Here is a 25,650-nt window from a genome sequence, read left to right as displayed (position 1 = left end):
AAGAGGGAAAAAAAGATGGAGGAGAGGGTAATAAGAAAAGAATTAACATTGGCACAAGCTACAGAGCTTACCCAGACAGCACCAGTTTTTTTTTGTGTGTGTGTGTGTGTGTGTGTGCGCGCGCGCGTGTGTGTGTGTGTGTGTGTGTAAAATTATCACCACAAGACTCCTTGCACAACCATTTATAGTCACCACCATCTTTAATCTCCAGAAAACCATTAGTCTGTCTTCCATCTCTTTAACTATTGTTAGTGAATGTATCTTTTTTAGAAAGCTCAGCACAATATCCTTGAGGCTCATCCACATTGTTACTTATCTACCACATTGTATCATAATGTTCCTGGTTTGGATGTGCTACAGGTTAACCACTCACCCAGCAGAAGACATTTCTGGGCTTGAAACATTACAAATATTCAGGCTGTGAACATGTTACATGTATATTCAGGCATATATGTTTCTTTCTCCATGAAAGTAAGTTTTCATTTGTCTGGGATCAGTGCCAGAGACTACACTTGCTTACCATGTGGTAAGTCCGTTTCACATTCCCATCAGCAGTGTATGCATAATCCAGTTTCTCTGCAGCCTCACTTTGGTATTGTCACTAGTTTTCATTTTAGCGTAATAAGATCTCATTAATGTTTTAATTTGCATTTTTCCAAGCTAGGGGTATTGAGCATCTTTTCATGCACTGATTTGTAACTTTTATTTCCTTTCCATTGATTTGTGGGGGGGGCTAGTTTCTAGTTCTACTCAATGCTTTTCAGTGTGTGAGGTCCTTTGATCTAGATATAATTATGCGAATTGCAAGTATTTTCTTTCAGTCATTAGTTTTTCTTTTTACCTTCTTTATAGAATCTTTCTAAACATAAAACTAATGTTAAATTTTTATTTGTGTGTGTTCATGTGTGCACACAGAGGACAACCTTGAGGTATCTGTGTTCTGTCTTCTTTAAGGCAGGGTCTCTTGCTACTGCAAACTAACTGCCCAAAAGCTTTGTTTTCTCCTGGCTCTGCCAATTGTCACAAATGCCTTGGAACAGATGCATACACTACCTTGCTTCACACTTTCTGTGGGTATTGGAAAATTAAACCTAACTGGAAAGCTGTATAAGCAAGAGCCTTTAACTGCTGAGCCATCTCCACAGCCCTGAAAAAAATTAATTTTTTTTTTTGAGGCAGGGTCTCAGTCTGTAGTCCCAGGCTGGCCTTGAACTCACAGTGATCCTCCCACCTCTGCTTCCTGGATGCTATGATGAAAGGCTTGTGCCACCACACCTGGCTGAATTATCATTCTTTTTCCCTAGTATATAGTATATTATGTTTTTATTGTCTAAGAACTCGGCCTGGTCCTGGATCCTGATGAGTCTCTACTGTTTTATTGGTTTGCAGGGTTTTTTCCCTGGAAACTTATTCTTGGACATTTTAAGTACTTGATATTTATTTATTTACTTTCTTATAGTTAAATCCAGGGTCTCACACATGCTAAGTAAAGGTTCAAACCACTGACCCACTCCCCCAGCCTCTCACTAATGGATTCTAGGCAAGCTCTCTACTACTGCACTCATTTTACTTTTTATTTTGAAACAGTGTCTCACTAAGTTGTCCAGGCATGCCTTTATAATTGGCAATCCTCCTGCCTAAGCCTACCTTGTAGCTGAGATGATGGGCCTGTACAACCATGCCCAGCAACCTTGATTCATTTAAGTTGGTTTTTTGTTTAGGTAAGAGGTTTGGGTCAGGGTTCCATTTGCCAAAGATGTCTGATTTACTCCAACAGTTTACTGGAAAAGCTGGCCTTTCTCCACCGCAGTGCTTTTGTTCCTTAAAGCAAAATTTGGTGGATTTGCTGGGCGTGGTGGCGCACACCTTTAATCCCAGCACTCAGGAGGCAGATTTAAGAGGATTACTGTGAGTTCGAGGCCACCCTGAGACGGCATAGTGAATTCCAGGTCAGCCTGAGCTAGAGTGAGACCCTCAACCTTTACTAGTGGATTCTAGGCAAGCTTTCTACCACTGAGTCATGACCCCAGCCCTCACTGGAAGATTCTAGGTAAGCATTCTAACATTGAGCTAAATCCTTAGTCCCCTTTTTACTTTTGATTTTGAGGCAGGGTCTCAGTAAGTTGCTGTATTCTTGAAACTTGCCATCCTCTTGCCTCAGCCTCTCGAGCAGCTGGGATTACATACCTGCATCACCAGGGCAGCCCTAGCTCCTCAGTGCTCCCTTCCTTGACATGTTGCCTTTTGATCTACAAGGGCTACTCAAGCTGTAGCCTTAAGGAGAGAATGCAACAAAGGCACCCAAAGCACACCATCCAGGTTTCCTGGCCAGAAATAGTCCTTTCGTTATGTTTCTTGGGCCAGAACTGCAAGGGAGCCTAGGAAATGTGGTCTGTTGGACAGTCACATCACTGCCCAAATACAGTAAAAACTAATCAGGAAGACGTGTTTATGACCGTTGATGCTCTCCAGTCTTCTGGCTGGTCTACTGACATATTTCTTTGATACTTAGAATTTAATAATCCTAAGAACTTCCTTTTAAAACCCCTTAACTCGGGCTGGAGAGATAGCTTAGCGGTTAAGCACTTGCCTGTGAAGCCTAAGGATCCCGGTTCAAGGCTCAACTCCCCAGGACCCACATTAGCCAGATGCATAAGAGGGCATATGCATCTGGAGTTCGTCTGCAGTAACTGGAGGCCCTGGTGCACCCATTCTCTCTCTCTGTCTCTACCTGCCTCTTTCTCTGTCTGTCACTCTCAAATAAATAAATAAAAATAAACAAAAAAATTTTTAAAAAAAGACTTAACTCATCAGAAGCTGGGCCCTCACACACAAAGAAAAGTAAAAATCAACTTTTTGTGATTCTTGTGTAGTGGCTTTGTCTTCTGGAGGAGCACAAGAGGTCAAATCAGTAATGGCCCCAGTCTTAAGCTGGCAGCAAAAGAGCAAGAACTGTTCATGATGTTATATCTAGATGTAGCCAGATATAGAGGAAATGATAGGCCATATTTTCCTATCTGTTTTAGAAGCAAGGAGGTCCTTCCCAGAAGCCCCCAGGACACTCCTCCCATTCAGGTCATGTTATGCTAGATAATAAACATCCTAAAACCTCCATGACAAAGGCTTTGGTTTTTTTTTCTGGATCTGGGTGCAGCTCAGTGGTAGAAGGGTGTGTGCTTACTGCACAGTTCCACATCTGGTTGACAGGAGACTTCACAGGTCCCAGGCTGCCCTAGCAGCAGTCATGCACACCCACTTCCCTCTGAGCTTATTTGTGAGAACTAGTTACATAGCCCATCCTGCCAATCCCAAGGGATTAGGAAGTGTGGCCCCCCACATACTTGCAAGTGGAGAGTCACAGTACTTTTTGGAAGTCTTAATAACTATTATAAACCCTCATTTAGGGGATAGAGAGAACGGCTTAATGGTTAAGGTGCTTTCCTGTAAAGCCTAAGAAGCCAGGTTCAATTCCCTAGAACCCATGTAAGCCAGATGCACATATCGATACATTTGTCTGGAGTTCATTTGCAGTGGCTAGAGGCCCTCGTGTGCCCATTCTCATTCATATTCTCATTTTCTCTCTCTCTCTCTCTCTCTCTCTCTCTCTCTCTCTCTTTCTCTCTCTCTCAATCTCTTTCTCTCTCCCCCTCTCCCCTTTTTCTCTGTCTTCTTCATAAATAAAAACCCTCAGCCAAAATTGTGTCACATGCCGAGGTCAGCACCGGGTGTCTTCCTCAATGACTATCCACATTCTTTATTTGAAACAGGGTCTCTTACTGAACCTAAGAGCAACTGCACTAGCTAGCCACCAAGTCCAAGCAAGAGATCTTTCTGTCTCCACCTCCTCAGTGTGGGGATTACAAGTATATGCTCCCATGCCCAACATATTTTGTGTAGATTCTGAGGATCTAAACTTGGGTTCCCATTCTTGAACAGCAAGCACTTCATCCACTGAGTCCTCTCTCTAGCCCCAGTTATCACCTCTTGACAACCAAGGAAAATAAGGCTCTGGGCTACAAAATGATTGTACCTGGCTGGTCAAGAGACAACAGTGATGTACAAAACCCAACATGCCTAGCCCTGGGCCTCTTGTACCACAACTCCCTCAAACAGAAAGGGAGCTCAGTGGGCCTGGAACAGCAACTCCTGACAAGACCTGATAGCTCCCACTTCCATAGCTGAGAGGCAGAACCCTGCATAAGGGCAGAGCAGCTGCCCAACTGACTGCACTCTCCATGTTGCTGCCGCCACCTCTCTGGCACTCTTCCCAGGCTCATCCAGCCCATAGCAGCAACTCCCAAGTGCTTACAAGGCATAGGCTCACATGGTATTGGCACAATGATACTTCACCCTGCACTGTTTCCCCTTACTGTCTTATAGATATGCAGCTGCCCCACACCCACTGCTGTCTTTTGACCCCCACTTCACCCACGATGGAATGTCCAGCGGTGACTCCTCAGGTGGCCTGACTAGCCAGGAAAGCACCATGGAGCGCCAGAAGCCAGGTAGGACCTCCTGGGCTCAGCACCACCCATCCTTTCCTGTGGGCACTTTAGGTGATGGTCTGACAGGTAACCTTCCATCACACTTTGCCGGGTTTGGACTCCATCGACTGTAGATATACACTGTATGTTTTACACATGTGCATCTGGCTCCTGTTGCTCAGTATTGTATTGGTGGCAGTTAACCATGTGACTGTATATATAGTGTGTGCAGTTTCTGTCTTAGTATTCAGTTGTCTGAGTGAATCCCACTAGAGTGCTCTAGCCTGATGCTGAGGGACACCTGGGTAGGACCTGTCTGGGTTGCTCAGGAATAGTGTCTCACCCTAAACATGTGCACCTAGGAGTGGAATGGCTGGGTCATATGTTTAACATTATAAGAAACTACCAAACCATATCCCAAAGTGATAGGCTATTTTACAGTCCCACCAGTGACATCAAGACGTCTAATAGCTTCATATCTCAGCAGCATCTTTGTTTTAGCCATTGGAGTGGATGGAGTATATGTGCTGTCACACTGGGGTGAGTTTGTTTGTGTTTGTTGTTGTTTTGTCTTTTTTATCTCTTTATTTATTTTTTAAAATATTTTTTTAATTCTTTATTTATTTGAAAGTGACAGACACAGAGAGAAAGACAGATAGAGGGAGAGAGAGAGAGAGAGAGAATGGGCGCACCCGGGCTTCCAGCCTCTGCAAACGAACTCCAGATGCGTGCGCCCCCTTGTGCATCTGGCTAACGTGGGACCTGGGGAACCAAGCCTCGAACCAGGGTCCTTAGGCTTCACAGGCAAGCGCTTAACCACTAAGCCATCTCTCCAGCCCTCTTTATTTATTTTTGAGGTAGGGTCTCACTCAAATCTAGGCTGACCTGCTGGTCTTGAATTTACAGCAATCCTCCTACCTCTGCCTCCCAAGTGCTGGGATGGAAGGCATACACCACCAAGCCCAGCTTTGTTTGCTTGTTTTGAGACAGGGTCTCAATATGTAGCCCAGGCTGTCTCAAAATCATGATCCTTCTGAGAGTACTGGGCTCGCAGGTGTGAACCACCACTCCCAGCTATCTTAGTTTACTTGTTTTGTCAGGTTTTGTTTCTGTCTTGTTTTATTTTGAGATAGGATCTTAAGTAGTCAAGATTTCCCTTGAACCCCTGATCATCTTGCCTTTCTTGAGGGCCGAGATTAGAGACATGTGACTCCATATCTGGACCAATTGCATTTTTCTGATGACTGATGGGACTGTGGGATATAATTATGAACTGTGTGTCTGAACGTCATGAATGAATTTGTTAAGCATAATCTTTTATAAAAACCTTAGTCTGAGGACCTCCAGAAACAGTGAGATGGGTTCAAAAGGAAAACAATAGTTTAGGATATAGCTCAGTTGATAAACTGCTCATGTAGCATGCAAGAAGCTTTGGGATTGATACCAAACACCATATAAACCAGGCTTGATGGTACACACCTAATTGGTAGTAATCCCAGACTTTGGGAGGTAGAGGCAGGAGGATCAGAAGTTCAAGATCATCCTCATTCTCAGCTAGATAGTGAGTTCAAGGCCTGTTGGACTACATGGGATCACGAGATACTTTCTTTAAAAAGTTGGGGAAGCTGGAGAGATAGCTTAGTGGCTAAGGTGCTTGCCAGCAAAGCCAAAGGACCCAGGTTCAGCTCCCCAGTACCCACATAAAGCCAGATGCACAAGGTGGCACATGCATCTGGGATTCATTTGCAGTGGCTTGAGGCCCTGACCCACCCATTCTTTCTATCTGCCTCTTTCTCTCTGTTCTCTCTCTCAAATAAATAAATAAATAAATTTTTAAGGGGAGATGGCAAATCAACACATGAAGTGTTACAGAGGAAGGAAGGGAAGAGGTGGATATGTTTTCTTAGGGGCTGGGGCTATGTGAGGATTTCTGAGAAAATTGGAAGAGTGACCAGACCCTGTGGGATATGGATGAGGTTACATGGCCAGAATTAGCAACCAGGAGAATTCGTGGCACCCCATTCCACAGTTCTCATGAACCAAAGACAGAGTAGTTCTATTTTCATGAACCAACAGTAGTGGTTTGACTTACAACAAGCAGGGTGTTCTGTCACTAGTATTCATCTAGTGCCTGAAAGGCTTGTAACATCATTTGCCCCTCCTCATAATCAGGCTTGGTTCTACCTGGCACTACCTACAGATGTGATCTTGCCGCTAAGACAGATTTGTACATCTCTTTCCCTTTCCCACTCAGTTCGAAAAAAGAAAAGAGTGTTGCTTGGCTGTTTCATTATACCAATATGTAAAATGAGGAGGGAATTTTTTTCCAGCATTCACCATGGGCCCCAAATGGGTGCCACAGAAAGTTGCTATTTTCCCCCTTTTCTCCCCTCTATCCCCTAGGATTTGAGTCTTCTCTCACTTCCCTGGGACCTTGTATAAGGACAGACATACACACACACACTTAATCTGTGTTGAGAAATCATCAGTAAGCCTGGAACATATTGAAGACCCATATAAAGGATATCCAGGGAGGGTGGCAAGGACCAGAAGATACAACAAACACAGGGTTTCACCCATACTTGATGACACAGTCATAATATTAGCAACCTCCTTTTGTATGCTTGCTATGTGTCTGGCATCAGACTAGATAATCACATTCCTTCCTACTGAGTCACCATAGGGACACAACAGAGCAGGTGCTGTGACTGCCCATGCAGAGATGAGGTAGCTAAGGCGCAGAAAGGTGGTTGCTTGCCCAAACCTTGTTGGTGAGTGACATAATTGGGTTCTTACAGTCCTCCCTTCCCCACCACCTATGAGATATGGATACATGTACATGTTTCCTGTGCCATGGAGCACCCAGGTTGGGAAGATGTCTGGTCCTGCGCAGGCCTGCCTTCCCCTATAGCATGGCAACCACAGCAGCCTGGGCTGCCCTGCCCTTGGCTTTACTGAATTCACACTCCATTGGCTTAGCAGTGAGTTCTTGATCAGGCATAGACCTTCTGTGGTCACCCCATTCCTCAGCAGTGTCCTAAGTATCTCTCCTTTCAGGGTGGTTTGGAGGTTTAGTGAGATTATGCCTGCTAAGCCATTAATCCAGGACAGTTAGGAGAATAAGTACTGCTGCTTTTCAAGCCCTTATTACTCTCAGTCACTACCAGTTGTCACTAGTGAGCAGGAGAGCCCAGGAGGGTGAGGGTTGGACAGGCAAGACTCTAACCTCTGTTCCACTTCCTGCCTATCTCTTTCTGATGTATGTGACCTTGGCCAGTTACTCAGTCTGTTGAGTCTTGATAATCTCTTTTTTTCTATTAGAGATAGTACCTCACAGTAGTATTGGGACTATATAACAATCTAATGCATGCAGCTGGGCATGGTGGCTCTTGCCTGTAATTCCAGTGCTCAAGAGGCCGAGGTAGGATAATTGAAGTGAGTTCAAAGCCAGCCTGGGCTATATGGTGAGGTATTGTCTTAAATATCAAAAAGGGGAGGGGGCAAAGAAGAAAAAAATTAAGATTAAAATCAGTCAATCCCATAGAAAAATAGGGAAGGGAGACAGACAAGTAATGTACAAAAGATGAGATGCAGGTGGCCAGAAAGTGTTACATGTGCTCAGCCTCCCTAGGGAATAATGAGGGCAGACCGCTATATGGATTCACTAAGTTAACCTACTTGAGGGTCTCAGGATGGTGCCTGGCACACAGTAAGTACTTAGTAAATATCCCCTGCTACTGAGTGTTGCTATAGCCTTATGCATACATTGATGGGGCCGTGCCTTGTACAAAGAGGTCGGTTGGTCAAAGAGGACCATGCAACTATATTTAGAGCCATTCTTCAGGTCCTGGCCTGCATCACCCTAACCACTGGTATATCTCCTGTTTTCCCACAGAGCCTCTGTGGCACGTGCCAGCCCAGGCCCGGCTCTCAGCCATGGCTGGAAGCAGCGGGAGCAAGCACGCCTCCAGGCAGGATGCAGCAGGCAAAGATTCCCCCAACAGGCATTCCAAAGTGAGTCTGTGCCTCACCCCGCCCCACCCAAGGGAATGCGCTTGCTAGTTGCTGGCTGACAACTTTTCTGGGCACTGCGCTGCTCAGGGCTGGGCAGCTTTCTCTGGGTGCGGCCCCACCATTGGCCACCTTCTACTCCATAGGGTCTGGAGTTAGAGCCAGCCAGCTTCACATCCTGGCTCCAGCCCTCCCAGCCCAGTCACCTTGGGCAAATCCCTTCCTTCCTGAGCCTTAGTTTCCTCTTCATTTACATAAGTCTTGGTAGATGAACTACTGGACCTGTAGTCCCTGAATCTCAGTGACCTCAGAACCATAGGTCTTTTTTTTTCCCCCCCTCTCCTGTAACAGTGTAGGTCTTCAGTGAGCAGCATTGCATAAGGTGAATCAGGGACCCAGGCTCTCCCTCCCTCTTGTGGCTGTACTATTCCTCAGAGCTTCCAAGCCTTCTATTGAGTTGCCTGCTGGGCCCTTGTATCATTGTCAAGGCAGAGCGAAAGGTTCATATGAGAGTGTTTTAGCCCAGGCCTGCAGTAACATGAATCACTTCCACTTGCATTATAATGGCCAAGACTGCACCCCACAAATGAGGCTGAAAAATGTCATTCTAAGTATCTAGCTTGCTCTTGGCACATGGTGAGCCTTGGGACTACAGTAGTAAAGAAGGCATAAGAGCTGCTATCTTCAAGAAGCTGATATCCCAATGGGGGAAATAAGTCACAGATAAACAAGCATTTTATGACACTAAGAAGTGGTCTTTACAGGACTGGAGAGATGGGTTAGTGATTCAAGGCACCTGCTTGCAAAGCTTGCCAAACTAAGTTCAATCCTCCTCAGCACCCATCTAAGCTGGAAAGTGACAGGTTGGTGCATGTGTCTCTGATCCCAATATAGTTGTGATGAGATGGGAGGCAGAGCCAGGAGAATCCAAAGCTTGCAGGCCAGCTAGACTAGTGTTTATTTGTAGCAGCAAGAGACCCTGTCTCAAAGAGGTGGAGTAGAAGGGCACAGATACCTCACTGTTGTTTCTGAAACTCCACATCTGTGCTGTAGCACATGCACTCCCATAAACACACAAATAAATAAATTTTTTTTATTTGTTTGTGATTAGAGAAAGAAATAGAGAGAATGGGCATAGCAGGTCCTTTTGCCACTGCAAAGAAACTGCAGATGTATGTACCACTCCATGCATCTGGCTTTACGTGCATACTGTTGAATTAAAACTGAGCTGTCATGCTTTGCGAGCAAATGCGTTTAACTGCTGGGCATGGTGGTGCACTGCTTTAATCCCAGCACTTGGGAGGCAGAGGTAGGAGGATCGCCATGAGTTTAAGGCCACCCTGAGAATACATAGTGAGTTCCAGGTCAGCCTGGACTAGCGTGAGACCCTACCTTGAAAAAAAAAAAAAAAAGTGAAAGAAAGAAATAGCCTTTACTATAAAAGAAAAACAATTCAATTAAAGAAACGAATGCGCTGGAGAGATGGCTTAGCAGTTAAGTGCTTGCCTGTGAAGCCTGAGGACCCCAGTCCGGGGCTAGATTCCCCAGGACCCATGTTAGTTAAATGCACGAGGGAGCTCACACGTCTGGAATTCGTTTGCAGTGGCTGGAAGCCCTGGTACGCCCTTTCTCTCTATCTGCCTCTTTCTCTTTCTGTTGCTCGCAAATAAATAAATAAAAATAAAAACAAAAAAAAAAATTAAAAAAGGAAAGAAACAGAATGACAGACATGCTACAATTCTCATAAAGTGTACATTAGGGTATGTGGTCCACAAAGCCCTCATTGGAAATAACCTTAAAGCTAAAACCTTAGGTGAAGTAAGCGTAATCAAGCCATAAAAGGAGCTGGGGGAAGAACTCGAGCAGAGGGAACAGCAACTGCAAAGGTCCTGAGACCTGTGCCTAGCACACTCAAAGAACAGAGGAAGACCATGTGACTGGAGCAGAAGTGATCTAGTGAACTTCATCTAGAGGGAGATGAAGTTAGAGACCAAAACATGGGCCAGACCATCAAGGTTTCGTGGACTGTGGTGAGGAGTCAGTTATCCCCTGAGTCATACAGGGCTCCAGGAGAGTTTTGAGTAGGAAAGGGACATGATCTGACACAGATGCTCAGAACTTCTTTCTGGCTACATTTGAGGAACAAATCTGAAGAGAGGAAATGAGGAGGAGGCTGCCAAAGCAGCCCAGCGGTGGGAGGCAGTGGTGGACAGGACCCAGGTAGAGTGGAGGAAGATGCAAAAGTGGCAGGTCCTGAGTATTTTTGCAGAGTGAGCATGTCCAGGGCTCCAGCAGATGCTGAAAAAGTGAAGGAGCCAGATTTGGAAAAGGGCCCCCACAACATTTCAATTTGAAACGAGTTTAAGATGTGGGAATCTCGCTATCTACATAATGTCTTTTTGTTCCCCTGAGCACCCCATGAGGCAGGGTTATTTAATCACACACCTGTTGTATATTTGTAAAAAGTGAGGCAGAGAAGGTAAATCACTTGCCCAAGATAACTTAACCTATTAATAAGGGGAGCTGGCCAGAATATAGCACTGTCTGGCTCTACAGTTCGCTCTAGGGCAGAAGGGCCTGGATAACACACCTCCCTTGCCTTCCAGAGCGAAACTCAATACTCGAGCCATTCTAGCAGCAACACCCTCTCCAGCAATGCCTCCAGCAGCCACAGTGATGACCGCTGGTTTGACCCTCTGGACCCTCTTGAGCCAGAGCAGGACCCCCTCTCTAAGGGTGGCTCCAGCGACAGCGGCATCGACACCACACTCTACACCTCCAGCCCCAGCTGCATGTCTCTCGCCAAGGTGCCTCGGACCACCAAGCCACACAAGCCCCCCGGAAGTATGGGCCTTTGTGGAGGGGGCCGGGAGGCAGCTGGGCGGCCCCACCATGCAGACCGGCGACGGGAGGTCTCCCCAGCTCCTGCAGTTGCCAGCCAGAACAAGGGCTACCGGCCAAAGGTATACACCTCAGGCTCCAGCACCCCTCCAAGCCTAGCTGGGTGCAGCCGAGACACACCAAGGCAACACAGGTAAGGTTCCATACCCGCTCTTTCAGGAAACCCTGTTCCCACAACCCTGACTAGGAGGCCTTTCTCAGAAGCATGCTTGTGAAAGGTGTACTTGCAAACTAGTTTGCTCATAGTTGGGGGCCTAATGCTTCCTACCAATTAGACTTCAAGGACTCCAGTTGGAGGAAGAGATGTTTTTGACTGTCCCTCTGTCTTTGTCTCTGTTTTTCTGTAATAATCTTTTCCTGCAGAAACCAGTGTTTTTATGCTTTTTGGGCATCACAGACTGTACCTGTCAGAATGCATTTGACTATGGCTTAAATAAATACGAGTTTAACAGAGATAACATGAATCCAGACAGGGCAGAGTGGGCTGCTAAGCAGTTCAGGGAGACCTCAAGGATTGGCCCTATGTGACTTCCTGTCATACTACCCTTACCACTTGGCTTTGTTTGTATTCTCAAAATGGTTGTGGTAGCCGGGCATGGTGGTACACACTTTTAATCCCAGTACTCGAGGGGCAGAGATTGGGAGGATTGCTATGAGTTCAAGGCCACCCCGAGACTACATAGTGAATTCAGGTCAGCCTGAACTAGAGTGAGACCCTCCCTCTAAAAGCAAAAAAAAAAAAAAAAGATGGCTGTGGTGCCCATGGGAGGACAAAAATGGGGATACAGAGAACAGAAGGAAAGTTACAGCATCTCTGCAGCCACCCCTTTGTATGTCAAAAGTAAACACTTCCCCATATCAGGTGCTATCATATGACCATCCCAGCTGCAAGGAGGTCTATCAGGGCACAGTTTGACCTTCTAGCTACTATAGTATAAAAGCATTACTTCCCCAAACAGTCCCCTGTGGTATTGATGGATGCATATGACTGCCCCACCTCACCATAGTTTCTGACTAGATCAGGTGGGGACCAGTAATATGCATTTTTAAAAATTTATTTGTTACTTATTTGCATGTGTGTGTGCACTACACATGTGTATGTACATCTGTATGTACACACCAGGGCCTCTTGTTGCTGTAAATGAACACTATATACTTGCACCACTTTTTGTGTCTGGCTTACATGAGTAGGTTGGGAATTGAACAGGGCCCTACAGTCTTTGTAAGCAAGCACGTTTAACCACTGAGCCATCTTCCCAACCCAAGAATATTCTTTTATTGGGGGGGGGTAGGGGTTGAGGTAGGGTCTCTCTCTAGCCCAGGCTGACCTGGAATTGACTATGTAGTCTCAGGTAGCCTCAAACTCACAGCAATCCTTCTACCTTGGCCTCCCGAGTGCTGGGATTAAAGGCATATGCCACCATGCCCAGCCCTAAGAATATTCATTATTTATTTATTTATTTATTTGGTTTTTCGAGGTAGGGTCTCACTCTGGTCCAGGCTGACCTGGAATTAACTTTGTCATCTTAGGGTGGCCTTGAACTCATGGCAATCCTCCTACCTCTGCCTCCCCAGTGTTGGGATTAAAGGCGTGCGCCACCACACCTGGCTAAGAATATTCATTTTTTAAAAGGCTCACAGGTCCGGGCATGGTGGTGCATGCCTTTAATTCCAGCACTTGGGAGGCAGTGGTAGGAGGATTTTCATAAGTTCAAGGCCACTCCAAAACTACATAGTGAATTCCAGGTCAGCCTGGGCTAGAGGGAAACTCTACCTCAAAAAAAAGGGTAGGGGGGACTGGAGAGAAATGGCTTAGCAGTTAAGGCACTTGCCTGCAAACCTAAGGACCCATGTTTGACTCTCCAGGTCCTGCGTAAGCCAGATGCACAAAGGTAAGGCAAGTGCAAGGTCTCACATGCCCACTAGGTGGCAAAAGCATCTGGAGTTCGATTACAGTGCCTAAAGCCCTGGCATGCCAATTCTCTCTCTTATCACTCTCTCTAAAAAAATTAAAATGCCAGGTGTGGTGGCACATGCCTTTAATCCCAGCATTTGGGAGGCAGAGGTAGGAGGATTGCTATGAGTTCAAGCCCATCCTGAGACTACAGAGTGATTTCCAAGTCAGCCTGAGCTAGAGTGAGACCCTATCTCAAAAAAGTAAAAGTAAATAAATAAATAAAATAAGAAGCTCCTCGGGCTGGAGAGAGATGGCTTAGTGGTTAAGGTGCATGCCTGCAAAGCCTAAGGACCTGAGTTCTATTCCCCAGTATGCACATAAGCCAGTTGCACAAGAAGGATGCATGCATCTGGAGTTCATTTGCAGTGGAAGTCCTGGTGCACCCATTCTCTCCCCTGTCCCCCACTTGCAAATAAATTAATTAAAATATTTTTAAAGTGGGGGGTGCTGGAGAGATGGCTTAGCGGTTAAGTGCTTGCCTGTGAAGCCTAAGGACCTCAGTTCAAGGCTCAATTCCCCAGGCCCCACGTAAGCCAGATGCACAAGGTGGTGCATGCATCTGGAGTTCCTTTGCAGTGGCTGGAGGCCCTGGCATGCCCATTCTCTGTCTATTTTTTAAAGGGGGTGGCTGGAGAGATGGCTTAGTGGTTAAGGCGCATGCCTGCGAAGCTAAGGACTGAGGTTTGATTCTCCAGGTCCCACATAAGCCAGATGTACATGGTGGCACATGCATGTGGAATTTATTTGCAGTGGCTAACGGCCCTCCTGGTGTGCCCTGGCTGTCTCTCTCTCGCTCGCTCTCTTGCTCTCCTGCTCTCTAGCTCTCGCATCTGTCTCTAGTACATAAATAAATAAAAATAAATGTATTTTTTAAAAAGCTCCCAGTCAGGTGCGGTGACAGTGACACATGACTTTTCTTGTTGCTTGTTTGTTTATTTTTGTTTTGCTTTTGTTTTCCAAGGTAGGGTCTTACTCTAGCCCAAGCTGACCTGGAATTCACTCTATAGTCTCAGGGTGGCCTTGAACTCATGGCAATCCTCCTACCTCTGTCTCCCAAGTGCTGGGATTAAAGGTGTGCACTACCACACCCAGCTTATTTGTTTTTTATTGACAACTTCCATAATTATAAACAGTATCTATTGGTAATTCCCTACCCCACCTTCCCCTTTGAAACTCCACTCTCCATCAGATCCCCTCCCCCTGTCAATCAGTCTCTCTTTTATTTTGATGTCATCATCTTCCTATTATGATGGTTTTGTGTAGGTAGTATCAGGCTTTGTGAGGGCATGGATATCCAGGTCATTTTGTGTCTGGAGGAGCACTTTGTAAGGAGCCCTACCTTTCCTTTGGCTCTTACATTCTTTCTGCCACCTCTTCCTCAGTGGACCCTGAGCTTTGGAAGGGTGACACATGACTTTAATCCCAGCATTTGGGAGGCTGAGGTAGGAGGATCACTGTGATTTGAGACCACCCTGAGGCTACAGAGTGACTTGCGGGTCAGCCTGGGCTAGAGCAAGACCAAGTCTTGAGGTATCAAGACTCAGGAATCATGGCAATCTCCAGGATCAATAAGCGATTCTGGCTCAAATAAGAACAGAAGGAAGAGCAATCAATGGAGCAGGACATGCAGTGTTCTGCCCTGGCCACTGTAGGCAAGATACCCCAGCACTACATAGAGATGGACATGTATATATACGACATGGACTTGTATATATACCACATAAACACAAGGAAAAGAAAAGACTCCCAGAAGCTGTCAAAGCTGGTGATCCCAGGCCCACCCTTTTTAGGAGCACAGGTAGAAGCAGGTAGGAGGGCTATTGTAGTCCAGTTCACATTGCTGGTAGAAATCACCCAACCAAGAGCAGCTTGTGGGGGAAAAAAAGAGGTTTATTTTAGCTTATAGGCTTGAGAAGTTCCACAATGGCAGGGGAAAACGATGGCATGAGCAGAGGGTGGACATCACCTCCTGACCAACATAAGGTGAACAATAACAACAGGAGAGTGTGCCAAACACTGGCATGGGGAAACTGGCTATAACACCCATAAGCCCACCTCCAACAATACACTCCCTCCAAGAGGCATTAATTCCCAAATCTCCATCACCTGGGAACCTAGCATTCAGAACACTTAAGTTTATGGGAGACACCTGAATCAAACTACCCCATTCCACCCCTGGCCCCCATAAGCTGATAACCATACATGATGTAAAATGCAATGCATTCATCTAACTTTTAAAGTCTCCATAGTTTTTTTTTTTTAATCAATTTCAATGATGTTCATACATCACCATAGTCCATGATCTTTTAACTGAGCCACAATACCAAAAAATAACCTCAAAAAAACCCATAATGGCACAGAATTAACATTCACACTGCAGAAGATGGCGTTGGGCATAGCAAAGAAACATTCAGCCAATACAAGATTTAAAATAACCAGAGCAAACATCAAACTGTAACTCCCAAGTCCAACAACTCTAGTCAGTGACAAATCTCCCAGTCCGATAATTCTAACCAGCAAGTCTCTGGCATTCCAATTCCGCCCCTCCAGCTAGGCTACTCACAGTCCTGGAAAACTTCATCGGGGCTGGCAGCTTTCCTTAGCAGCCATCTTGTGGTCCTGGCATCTCCGCTGGGTTTCCACTGCAGTCCACGGTTCATCGTCATGGCCCTATGGGGTCTTTATGCAGGCAACAGCAAACCTGATTCACACTGCCCATGGCCATTTCCAAAACACAAGACCGTGTTGCAAACTCAATGACCCTCTCTTTCCTGCATTTCTTATACTCTACAATATCAGGTAGGGTGCTAATTTGTTAATTCAGAGGAGAATAAAGCAGACTTTGAAGAACAAGAAGCTTCTTGAGCACTCAGGCCCTTCTAAAAGTCTACATTCTTCCTGTTGCCCCAACGCAGGTCAGCTGGCCCTGTCAAGAAACAGTAGCACTCAGGAGGCAGAGGTAGTAGTATCACTGTGAGTTCAAGACCACCCTGAGACTACATAGTGAATTCCAGGTCATCCTGAGCTACCTCAAAAAAATAAAATAAAAATAAGAAAACATGCTAGGAGTGGTGGCACATGCCTTTAATCCCAGTACCTAGCATGCTGAGGTAAGAGGATTGCTGTGAATTAAAGACCTACCTGAGCTATAGAGTAAGTTCTAGGTCAGCCTGGGTTAGCATGAGACTCTGCTTCCAAAAAAAAAGAAGAGGAAGAGGAAAGAATAAATTTAAAAGAAAAAGAAAAGGCCTAGCATAAGAAAAGGGCTGGGCCTACACTCCAGGGTAAAGCACTTGCCTATCATGGGAGTCCCTGAGTTCAATCCCAAACACGGGGAGGGGATTTTTTTAATTGTGGGGTTTTGAAATCCATTATATAAAGGCAGTAGCAATACCAGGAATGAATGGTGGCTGAGGCAGGGGTGGGTACAAAATTACTGGGTGTCTAAGAGAAGGATTTGCTCAAGTGGAGGGAAAGAGAATGGAGGGGAGCCCCCTACAAAAGAGGGCCCTGATAGTTGGGAAATTTAATTTGCATATAGACAATTGATGTTAATTGCAAATCATTCTTATCTGCTCATTAAACTGCTTCCTGAAGTTTTCTCCTAGGCAACGGGTTTTAGTGTAGAACAGCATTTCCCAAAATGGGGTGCTGGAGGTGATTTGGGTGGTAAGGAGAGGGAGATGTTTTATCTTAAATGGATATATATTTGCTTAAATGAGTGTTGCAGTCTGGTTCACATTGCTGGTAGAAATCACCCAACCAAGAGTAGCTTCTGGGAAAAAAATTTATTTTGGCTTACAGGCTGGAGGGGAAGCTCCACAATGGCAGGGGAAAGCAATGGCATGAGCAGAGGGTGGAAATCAACCCCTGGCCAACATAAAGTGGACAATAGCAACAGGAGATGTGCCAAACACCGGCATGGCTATAACACCCATAAACCCACCCCCAACAATACACTCCCTTGAGGAGGCGTTAATTCCCAAATATCCATCAGCTGGGAACCTAGCATTCAGAACATCTAAGTTTATGGGGGACACCTGAATCAAACCACCACAATGAATAAAAGGCAAAAATGCTTCCAACTCATCCCCTGATTTTATTTATTTTATTTACTTACTTATTTATTTATTTTGGTTTTTCGAACCCAGGCTGACCTGGAATTCACTATGTAGTCTCAGGGTGACTTTGAACTCATGGTGATCCTCCTATCTCTGCCTCCCAAATGCTGGGATTAAAGGCGAGCGCCACCACGCCCAACTTTTTTTTTTTTTTTTTTTTTTTTTGGTAGAGTCTACTATCCCAGGCTGACCTGGAACTCTCTGTCATCAAGCTGGCTTTGAACTCAAAGGGATCTTTCTACCTTTGCCTCCTAAGTGCTGGGCTTAAAAGCATGTGCCACCCAGCTCATCCTCTGATTTGGCAGATGATAATCTAGACAAATTAAGGAAGAGAAAATGAGATGATTTTTTTTATTTATTTATTTATTTATTTTGAGGCAGGATCTCGCTGTAGCCCAGGCTGACCTGGAATTCACTATGTATTTTCTCAGGGTGGCCTTGAACTCACAGCCATCCTCCTACCGCTGCCTCCCGAGTGCTGGGATTAAAGGCATGTGCCACCACCCCTGGGTTAATTTTTTTTGTAAGGAAATTTCCTGAGTCTATTCAGAAGCAAAGGCAGCAGCTGCCTCTTAAACAGGATTCAAATTGAGATCTCTTTTATTTTTTATTTTATTTTGAGAGAGAGAATATGGGCACACGAGGGCCTCTAGCCCATTGTTGAGGAACTCCAGATGCAGGTGCCACCTTGTGCATCTGGCTTGAAGTGGGACCTGGAGAATCAAATCAAAATTGGGATTCATAGGCAAGTGCCTTAACCGCTAAGCCATCTCCCCAGCCCTACCCCACTCCCTTTTCTTTGTAAATCAGACTTCACTCTGTAGCCCTGGCTGGCTGGCCTCACCATGTAGACCAAACTGTTTTCAACCTTTAGAAATCTCCTACTCTGCTTTCCAAGCAAGGACTCCAGGCATGCACCGCCATACCTGGTTGGTTAGATGTTCTCCATGTGAGATGCAGTTATGTGGGTTTTTGTGTTTGTTGCAGTCAAGTTTGCATTGCTGGCAGAAAACACCCAACCAAGAACAGCTTGGGAATAAAAGGTTTATTTTGGTGTATAGACTCAAGGAGAAGCTCCATGATGGCAGGGGAAAACAATGGCATGAGCAGAGGGTGGACATCATCTCCTGGGCAACATCAGATGGACAACAGCAAGAAGATAGTGTGCCAAACACTGAAAAGAGGAAGCTGGCTATAACACCCATAAGCCCATTGCCAACAATATACTGCCTCTAGGAAGCTTTAATTCCCAAATTGCCATCACCTCGGGACATGGCATTCAGAACACCTGTTTATTGGGGACACCTGAATCAAACCACCATAGTGTTGTAAATAGTATATATTTCATACACTTTGTTATATATAACCTACTTATATATATATATATATATATATATTTTTTTTTTTTTTTTGAGGGGGACTACTTGAAATCAAACCCAGGGTCTTGTACTTTATATAATCTAAGCATGTGACCCTAAGCCATAGCCCCAGACTTGGCTATTTCAAAAAATAATAATAATAAAGAAAAGAAGAAGGGGAGAAAGCTGGCTGTGAGAGGATAGGGTGTATATGGGGTATGCTTATAAGAAGGAGTAGCAGGTGCAAAGGCCCTGGAGTGAGAAAAAAGGTGAAATCCTCACATTTTTAAGCACAGACCCGTTCCTTGGCTCCAGAGTTGAAACTGAGGGAGCAGCCAAGCATCCTATTACCAAGTTTGGATTTGATCCTGAGAGCAAAGGGCAGCCAGGAAAGGTTTTGAGAAGGAAACACAGCAGATTTGTGCTTTGAAAGATAGGGTCTAATGGGGCTGGAGAGATAGCCCAGTGGTTAAGGCACTTGCCTGCAAAGGGACAGGGTTTGATTCTATAGAACCCACGTAAAGCCAGATGCACAGTGGCACATGCATTTGGGGTTTGTTTGCAGCAGCCAGAGGCCCTGGTGTGCCCATTCTCTCTTTCTCTGTCTCTCTTTTATCTCTCTGCTTTCAGATAAATAAAAATATTTTTCTTTTAGAGATGGGTTTAGGCAAGACAAGAAGTAAAGTCTTTACAGGAGATGGAGGCTGAGACTGCCATTTAAAGAGTGTGGGCCTGGAGCAAATATTCACATGTGGCAGGAGAAAGGGAACCAGAGGTCAGAAGTCAGGGACCCTAGTCCAGCTCTGTGAGACTGCTGGGAGTTGGGTTCCTGTGAGAGGAAGGTAGGCTGGGCAGGATGGTTCCCTGTGACAGCGTTCACTGTCCCAGGCATTGTTCCAGATACCAGAATGCCATAGGGAACAAAGATAATCCTTCCTTTGTGGAGTTAACATTCTCCTGTACAGAGAGCTAGACAGACACCTGAACACCCATGTGATGCACAGATGGTGATACAATCCTAGGAAAGACCAGACAGAGCAGAGCAGGGATCCCAGCATCCTCTCAGAGTAGAAGTCCAGATACCCAGAAAGAAAATGGCAGGACTATGGGCCAGTGCAGTATTCTGGAAATGTCAGGTGGCCAAGTGAATGACTATAGGAAGTCAGAATGGCAAGGTGGCCAGGAACTCAGTTCCAAGTGGCTTATCACCAGGGTCAGATGCTAGGATTTGGTTCTGGGGACATGTGAGCCATGGAAGATAGTTGAGGCCATAATCTGACCTCCATGGATTTTTTATTAATTTTTTTTCAAATTTTTATTAACAATTTCCATGATTATAAAAAATATCCCATGGCAATACCCTCCCTTTTCCCTCTTTCCCCTTTGAAACTCCAATCTCCATCATATCCCCTCCCCATCTCAATCAGCCTCTCTTTCACTTTGATGTCATGATCTTTTCCTCCTCTTATGATGGTCTTGTGTAGGTAATATCAGGTAATGTGAGGTCATGGATATCCAGGCCATTTTGTGTCTGGGGGGAGCATGTTGTAAGGAGTCTTACCCTTCCTTTGGCTCTTACATTCTTTCTGCCACCTCTACCACATTAGACCCTGAGCCTTGGAAGGTGTGATAGAGATATTACAGTACTGAGCACTCCTGTCACTTCTTTCTAGCACCATCACAACTTCTGAGTTGTCCCAAGGTCACTGCCATCTGAAAAGAGAAGATTCTCTTCCAAAAGTGAGAGTAGCATTAATATAAGAGTATGAACATTAAGAGAAGTGCTTACTGGGCAGTTTGATAAGCATTGTATATACATTTAGCCAGACAACAGCAGTCATTACACCCCTAGGGCTCATAACTACCCCTGTTTTAAGTTTTCAGTATCAGGGATGTATTCCCTCCCATGGAGCGGGCCTCCAGTCCAATTAGAGGGCAGTTGGTTTCCACCATGACAGATATACCACTATTGCACCCATTGGCTTATTTGGCCTGGCTGGCCAGTTATAAGGCTTGCAGTGTCCACTGTTGAGTATCTTCACTGGTGTTTTCTCTTTCTCCCATTGAACTGCATGCAGAATGGCTTCTTCCAGCTTTCTGTCAGCTGGTCTACATGGATACGGTTATCAGCTCAGTTCCACAGGATGTCTCAGTGGCCTTGCAGCCCAAGTATGTGGAGTCTTCATCAATAGGGTCCTGGTGGGAAACCAAGGGCCTCAGCAATGGCCTATAATGTTTTGGGGGCATCAGGGGCCTCCCTGGCCAACAACTCACTGGAAGGTATCCCATCCCTGTTTTTTTAATTTTTTATTTATTCATTAGCATCAGAGAGAGAGGGAAAGAGAAAGCAACAGACAGAATGGGCACACCAGGGCTTACAGCCACTACAAACAAACAAACTCTAGACAAGTGTGCCCCCTTGTGCATCTGGCTAACGTGGGTCCTGGGGAATTGAAGCTGGGTCCTTTGGCTTTGTAGGCAAGTGCCATAACCACTAAGACATCTCTCCACCCCCATGTTTTTTTTCTCTTTCAATTTTTATTAACATTTTCCATGATCATAAAAAATATCCCATGGTAATACCCTCCCCCCACTTTCCCCTTTGAAATTCCATTCTCCATCATATCCCTTCCCTAATGCAATCAGTCTCTCTTTTATTTTGATGTCATGATATTTTCCTCCTCTTATGATGGTCTTATGTAGGTAGTGTCAGACACTATGAGGTCATGGATATCCAGGTCATTTTATGTCTAGAGGGAGCACGTTGTAAGGAGTCCTACCCTTCCTTTGGCTCTTACATTCTTTCTGCCACCTCTTCCACATTAGACCCTGAGCCTTGGAAGGTGTGATCAAGATGTTACTCAGTACTCTGGTCACTTCTTTCTAGCACTATACCTTCTGAGTCATCCCAAGGTCACTGCCATCTGAAAAAAGAAGATTCTCTACCTAAAGTGAGAGTAGCATTAATATAAGGGTATAAATATTAAGAGAAGTGCTTACTGGGCAGTTTGATAAGCATAGTAAACGTATTTTTCCAGACAGCAGCAGAAGTGTCACCCCTAGGGCTCATGACTATCCCTGTTTCAGGTTTTCAGTACCAGGGATGTATTTCCTCCTGTGGAGCGGGCCTACAGTCCAGTTAGAGGGCAGTTAGTTTCCACCATGACAGATGTGCCACTATTGCACCCGTTGGTTCATTTGGCCTGGCTGGCCAAATAAGGCTTGCAGTATCCACTGTTGAGTATCTTTTCTGGTGGTATCTCTTTCTCCCAGAGACAGGAGAGAGGGGCCAGCCTATGGAAGGCTCTCCTCTGTGCATGAGCCTGAGACACATCTGAGCCACAGCCACAGGGGAGGATGTAGAAGGGCAGGGAGCCCTGGAAAGAGGCTGCTGAGGTGATCCTGGCAGGTACTGCTTAGTGGAGGTGGCAAGTGGGGTAGGATTGGGATCCATGTTGAGTTTTCATCCATGTTCTTTTTTTTTCACCCTCTGAAGAGACCCATTGCTGCCACTCCTCAGGCCACAGAGGCCCGATGTGGCTTATGCCCCATTCTGCCCCTGGAGTTTGGTCATTCCACCCTTGTGCAGGGAATATGGGGACTCTCAGGCCCTTACAAACACCAGGGAAAAACGACCAACCAGCAGTAAAGCCAGGTGGTGAACAGTGCACAGTGGCCCACCCGGTCTATGTGGGTACAGTGCTGGCTTTGCCTCCCTCTTTATGTGTCCTGGACTAGAGTGAAACCTTACCTTGAAAACTCCAGCTCTGTAGTGTCAGACAATCCCAGCATTTAGGAGGCAAGTACAGGAAGATCAGGAGATTAAGGTCATCCTCAGTTACACAGCAAGTTTAAAGCCAGCCTGGACTACATAAAACTCAATCTTGATAAGAAAAAAAAACTTAAAATTTTTAAACCAGGTATGATACCTCATACCTATAATCCCAGCATTGGGAAAGCAGAGACAGGAGGATCACCACACGTTAGTGGTTAACCTGAACTAGAACAATTAAGTTTTAGGCCAACCTGGGCTGCAGAGTGAGACCTGTCTCAAAAACAAAACCAAACAAAACAAATTTTTTCTTAGGCGGGACATGGCAGCACACTCCTGTAACCCCAGCTTTAAGAATGAGGTAGATGCTGGAGAGATAGTTCAGCGGTTAAAGGTTCTAGGGTCTGATTCCCCAGGACTCACATAAACCAGATGCACAAGGGGGCGCATGTGTCCGGAGTTCATTTGTAGTGGCTGGAGGCCCTGGCGTGCCTATTCTGTCTCTCAAATAAGTAAATAAGTAAGTAAAAATTAGCAAAAAAATTTTTTTAAAAAGAGAATGAGGTAGGAAGATTACTGGTTGGAGGCTAGCCAGGCTACATAAAGAGACCTGTCTCAAAAAGCAAAAAGGACTCAGGAGGCTGAGATAGGACAGCTGTGAGTTTAAGACCAGCCTGTGGCTACAGAGTGAGTTCCAGGTCAGTTTGGGCTAGAGTGAGACCCTGTCTCGCAAAGAAAAATTAATGGCTGTTGACAGGATTGAAAAATATGACATAGACAGTGTCAGGATTAAGATTAGTGTATCCATAAAGCCAACCCTCAGCAACCACTGGAAGGTGTGGAAATCTCCAGAACACATTGTTGATATAAGTCAGGTACAGACAGAACAGCATTGCAGATGCTGCCAATTAGTTTAAGAAGGAACAGTTGGAAAGACATAGACCCTGGTCTGAAGGTCACTGATGTCTGTGTGAACGCTGAAAAGATGAAAAGGAGAGCTGACCACAGTTGCCTCTAGAAGGAAGACAAGTATCAGATTGGACACTTCCTTTTTTAAAAATTTTGATTTTATTTATTTGAGAGAGAGAATGGACATGCCAGGCCTCCAGACACATGCGCCACCTTGTGCATCTGGCTTATGTAGGTATTGGGAAATCTAACCTGTGTCCTTAGGCTTTATAAGCAAATACCTTAACTACTAAAGTATCTCTCCAGCCCCGGACACTTCCTTTTTATGTGGAGCCACTTCTGTGGTTCAATTTGACTTTCATCCTCTACTCATTTCCTATCATTACCACCTACAGAACAAATCAGATTGCCAACACTGCTCTAAGTGTTTTCTCCAAACAGGTCCCAATCTGGTTTTTTCAAAGATGTTAAAGGCATTTCCCTTTATAATCCAACATTGACATCTGGAATTAAGCTTCATAAAACCACTCAACCTTAGCTGGGTGTGGTGGCGTACACCTTTAATCCCAGAACTCAGGAGGCAGAAGTAGGAGGATCACAATGAGTTCAAGGCTGCCCTGAGTCTACATAGTGAATTTCAGGTCAGCCTGAACTAGAATGAGACCCTACCTTGAAAAACATAAATAAAAATTTTAAAAAAAAGTTTACCTTACCTGGTATGACGATGTTTGTTTTGAAGGGTTTTTATTTTGTTGTTGTTTATTTATTTGAGAATGCCTGACTGAGAGAGAAAGAGGCAGAGAGAGAGAGAGAATGGGTGCGCCAGGGCCTCTAGCCACTGAAAACGAACTCCAGAAGTGTGTGCCCCCTGTGCGTCTGGCTAACATGAGTCCTGGGGAGTCAAGCCTCGAACCAGGGTCCTTAGGCTTCACAGGCAAGCACTTAACCACTAAGCCATCTCTCCAGCCTAAAGGGTTTTTTTTTTAATAGTTTATTGTATTTATTTGACAGATAAAGAAACAGGCAGATAGAGAATGGGTGTGTCAGGACCTCTAGCCACTGCAAACAAACTCCAGGTGCAGGATTGCTGTGAATTCCAAGCCCACCTGTGCTACAGTGTAAGACTTTCAAAAAAAAAAAAACACACACATACCACATAGCCAGGCATGGTAGCACATGCCTTTAATCCCAGCACTTGGGAGGCAGAAGGAAGAGGATTGCCATGAGTTCGAGATTAGCCTGAGAATACATAGTGAATTCCAGGTCAACCTGGACTAGAGCGAGACCCTGCCTTGAAAATCAAAAATAAGAATAATACAGCAGGAGTGGGGAGATGGCTAGTTAAAGGTATTTGCTTGAAAAGCCTACCTAAACCCATCCAGGTTCAATTCCTCAGCATCCATATAAAGCCAGATGCAAAGTGGCACAATGCTTGGGTTAAAGGTGTGTGCCATCACACCCTGCTTCTTCTTCTTCTTCTTCTTTTTTTTAATTTGAGAGAAAGAGCTCTTTGTAATTGAGAGTGACCTTGAATTTCTGATCCTCCTGCCTCCTCCCCCTTAGTGCTGGGGATAAGTTTACACCACCACACCTGACGATTGCTCAGATTTTCCACAGCAGCAGTGTATTAGTGTTTCTCTTGTGATGTGAACTTGCTTCTTTGCCTTTGCAGTGACATGGGCTCCAGGGCTGGCTACCCCACTCAGGTTTACAAAACTACCAGCACTGAGACTCCTCGGCCCTCCCAGCTGGCCCAGTCCAGCCCTTTCCAGCTCTCCACTTCCGTCCCCAAGTCCTTCTTCTCGAAGCAGCCTGTGTACAACAAGCACCCAACAGGGTGGAAAAGAACAGACGAGCCCCCACCACGGCCGCTCGCCTTCCCTGACACTAAAAAGTAAGTGCCTGCACACACAGTGAGGTCACCCTGAGGAGAGAGAGGGTGACCCCCAACTCACTTACTGAAAGGATGACACATGCTAGTCCATACCTTGGGGGTACAAATATGAACAAGATGGATACACAAAGACCTTTACTCTGAGAGAGACAGTATTCAATTGAAGTGACAGAGTAAATAAAAATGTAATTTAGTATAGTAAAACACACCCATCACTCAGGAGGTAGAGATAGGAGAATTTGA

General features: G+C 45.4%; 1 protein-coding gene across 11 annotated transcripts in view; it reads left to right on the top strand.

Moving 5' to 3' along the window:
• Positions 1-25,650, top strand: part of Sipa1l3 (signal induced proliferation associated 1 like 3) — a 283,419-nt gene that overhangs the window by 227,188 nt on the left and 30,581 nt on the right. For 10 of the 11 annotated variants that reach the window (XM_045153962.1, XM_045153958.1, XM_045153952.1 and 7 more), the window contains 4 exons: positions 4,381-4,505; positions 8,380-8,498; positions 11,102-11,529; positions 25,186-25,407. In XM_045153962.1, coding sequence (XP_045009897.1) covers positions 4,381-4,505; positions 8,380-8,498; positions 11,102-11,529; positions 25,186-25,407 — 894 coding nt within the window. The remainder of the gene's footprint in view (positions 1-4,380; positions 4,506-8,379; positions 8,499-11,101; positions 11,530-25,185; positions 25,408-25,650) is intronic. The other variant, XM_045153961.1, reaches the window with a different exon arrangement.

This window comes from Jaculus jaculus, chromosome 7 (genome assembly GCF_020740685.1).
Source record: "Jaculus jaculus isolate mJacJac1 chromosome 7, mJacJac1.mat.Y.cur, whole genome shotgun sequence".
Lineage (NCBI taxonomy): Eukaryota > Metazoa > Chordata > Mammalia > Rodentia > Dipodidae > Jaculus > Jaculus jaculus.
Note: the sequence above shows the minus strand (reverse complement) of the source record. Positions and strands in the feature narration are given on the sequence as shown.